Genomic DNA, 3,397 nt, shown 5'->3' with positions numbered 1-3,397 from the left:
CTATTATATTCATTCATTGAAACAAAGTATGCTACACATTTTTAGTTTCTTACTACAATTGTTTAATACAGTTAATAAATATTAAGCATATTGCTCTTGATAAGTAGTGTTGTTTACAGTTCTTATACTTTTTGAAGTATAATAATGCATTTGTATGTATTTTTATATGTATATGAACACTCTTCTACACATCCATCATTCTATTGGGTTTGTCTGGGTTAATGTCCTTTGGATTTTATTTGGAAAAAGCCCGGCTTTATACCGGAAGTTGATATCGCTAGCTTTGCCCTGCTGCGTGCATTGCTACTGGACAGCTTCTAAAGTCAGCTGGTAAGTTCATATGGTGGCATTTCATTTTAACTAAAATGTGTTGTGCTGTTATAATGCTGTTGGTTCAGTTAGCTCGGGTGTTATGTTTTAGCATGTCGCTGACAGCCGGTAGATTGCATGTTAAGCTAGCCTACTTAACCAAAGTGTCTCAGCAGTTCGTAGTTAGCTTAGCAGCACGGTGTTTACTGTCGCCTACAGCTACAAACTTAGCTAACTCAGATATAAAGTTAGACCCGACCAATGTTCAGACAAAGCCATTTTCATCCAGACTGTCTAGTTTATCCTGGCATCTCTATGGGGAGGTAATATGGGCCACATATCAGTTTGTACACTGTTTTGCCTGCGTCTTGGTTGAGTTTACCGCCTTTCCGTGAAGTTGTGGTTGACCGATATCTGGTTTTGACGACCGATAACAACTGTGATTACACGGGGAGCGTAATATATTTCGGGGGCGGATAATCCTGAAGTGAGAAACAAAACTCCAATCAACACTAAGTTCAACCCTGAACACTAAGAAGCTGAAATACGGAAATGAAAACGTGGATATTATAGGGATATTATAATATTATATATTATTCAGGCTTTTGTACAATGTAAATAAACAAAGTGTTTTATTATGCATAACATTATTGAAAAATGAGAGCTGCAACAATTAATCAATGAGTTGATTGCAAGAACACTGATAAACGACAGTTTTGGTTGCTGGTTCTTGCTTCTCAGATGCAAGGATTTGCTGCTTTTCTCTAACATTTGAGCTGTTGGGGGACAAAACAAAACATCTCAAAACGTCTGCTTGGACTGTGGGAAATTATGATGGGCATTTTTCAGTCTTCTGATATTTGACATAATAATCATTATTTGACCATGTGATGGACTGGCGACCTGTCCAGGGTGTACCCTTTGGCTCCAGCCCCCCTGTGGCCCCATTCAGGAATAACTGGTATAGATGATGGATGGATAATCTTTATTTGTAGGCAGGCCTATTAGTATATTAACAACCAGTGTTAACTTTATGCACAGACTACTGTTGTAATGATAAATCATAACAAAGCAAAGTATTTTATAAGGTCATCAAAGATTTTTATGTAAAATATGAATCTGTAGATGAACTAGTGACTACAGCTGTCAAATAAATGTAAACAGACTTATTAGAAGTTGTAAAGTAAAAAAAAAACAAACACTTGTCCCTCAAAATTGTAATGGCCAGGGTAAGAGTATTACAATAATTTACTGAGAAGACTGTGAATGAGATTAACATTACACTAATGTCAGTTCTGTAATCAGACAGATAGCAGTTAAATTATTAGGATCTTAATTCCATCATTGTTTATGAAGCTAATTGTGGCTGCTGCAGCTTTTACCTTTCTTCCAGGAGTTACACGCGATGGCTGACCTAATGGAAAATGACGGCATAGAGGATGAGGCTTTCCCTCCATTCCCACCACCTCACTCCCCAGGCCAAGGAGGACCAGAGGGGAGAGATTCTTTGGCAAACGGTAAGAAGCTGCATGTAGCCTTCTTTTGAAATCCATCAATCAAGAGAATATTAAACATTTTAGTTCAGGTTCTACTTTAACCTCTAGAGTCCCTGCGTCCTCATATGAGGACCGCACAGCTTGGATTTCCAAAGCTCAGGACTCTAGAGGTTAAGTTTGCAAAGAATTTGACAGTTATGGTAAGTTCAGTGGAAGGAAGTGACTACATTTGTAACAAAAACATCTACACATGATATTTGTTAGTCATGATTTGAGTGACCAATTTTTACTTTGCCCTGCAAAGTGATGCTGACCAGCTGTCCTGATGTCATGCAGGGGAGGAAGAGGGCGAGCTGTCCAAGCTGGCTGAGGTTCCTGTTGCTAAAAGAAAAGGAGTGAGGAGGCCCCAACCCAAGCTGGACTCTCAGCGGTACCTCAGACATTGGTGCTTTTAGATCATGACTGAGAATTTAAATGTGTCAAAATGCAGACTAAAAAAAGTACACTGAGTTGTTGCCTGATGTGAGGAAGTTGAAGACACTGGGACATCACAATCCATGATCAAAGCATGTACTTTTAATGTTAATTGAGAAATGCCTGGGCACTACATGATATATTGTTTACACAGATTTTACCATTTAATAGTAGCCCCACTTAAGGTTTTGAAGATATTTTTACTCTTATTGCTACCACATACATATTGAGAATCAGTCAATTGGTTAAAAAAAATACTTGAATTTATTACACAGAAACACAAGCATGATGCTGCAAGTTGCTTTGTTTTTTAGAAAAGCAACTCCAGAATCACTCATCATAGGCTGCATTAAATATTGTGCTGCTGTATTGTTTTCAGTGTAATACAGGGAACAGATGATTTACACATTGATATTTTCAGCTTTTGTTTTCATTTTACATACCGTCCCAACCTTTTTTGATTTGGGGCTGTATAAAAATCAAGATCCATGTGGGACTCGTTGTATTACCTTCTGTACTGCATAATCCTAAAGCTGCACTAATACTTTTACAGTCAGGGAAAAAATTATTTGAACCCCAGCTGATTTTGTAAGTTTGCCCACTAACAAAGAAATGATCAGTCTACAATATCAATGGTAGGTTTATGTGAACAGTGAGAGACACAACAATAACAAAAAAAATCCAGAAAAATGCATTACAAAGTAAGTTATACATTAATTTGCATTTTCATGAATGAAATAAGTATTTGATCCCCTATCAGTCAGCAAGATCTCTGGCTCCCAGGTGTATTTTATACAAAGATTTGATGGTACATGGCCCCATCCAGCTGTGGATGGGGCCATGTACCGTCAAATCTTTGTTTTTTGATCCCCTGCTGTGCCCGCAAGGTCCCCCTGCTCAAGAAAGCACATCTACAGGCCCGTTTGAAGTTTGCCACTGAACATCTGACTGATTCAGAGGAAGACTGGGTGAAAGTGTTGTGGTCAGATGAGACCAAAATCGAGCTCTTTGGCATCAACTCAACTCGCCGTGTTTGGAGGAGGAGGAATGCTGCCTATGACTCCAAAAACACCGTCCCCACCATCAAATATGGAGGTGGAAACATTATGCTTTGGGGG

General features: G+C 38.7%; 1 protein-coding gene across 4 annotated transcripts in view; it reads left to right on the top strand.

Annotated features, from left to right (window-relative positions):
• The first annotated feature begins 217 nt into the window (after positions 1-217).
• Positions 218-3,397, top strand: part of tipin (timeless interacting protein) — a 7,162-nt gene continuing 3,982 nt past the window's right edge. The window contains exons 1-3 of one of the 4 annotated variants that reach the window (XM_020585618.1): positions 218-330; positions 1,703-1,826; positions 2,142-2,235. In XM_020585618.1, the coding sequence (XP_020441274.1) occupies positions 1,715-1,826; positions 2,142-2,235 (206 nt within the window). In that variant the 5' untranslated portion in view covers positions 218-330; positions 1,703-1,714. The other 3 variants (XM_020585617.1, XM_020585621.1, XM_020585620.1) reach the window with 3 other exon arrangements.

The sequence above is a fragment of the Monopterus albus genome, unplaced genomic scaffold, assembly GCF_001952655.1.
Source record: "Monopterus albus unplaced genomic scaffold, M_albus_1.0 scaffold372.1, whole genome shotgun sequence".
Lineage (NCBI taxonomy): Eukaryota > Metazoa > Chordata > Actinopteri > Synbranchiformes > Synbranchidae > Monopterus > Monopterus albus.
This window is presented reverse-complemented; position numbering and strand designations above follow the sequence as displayed.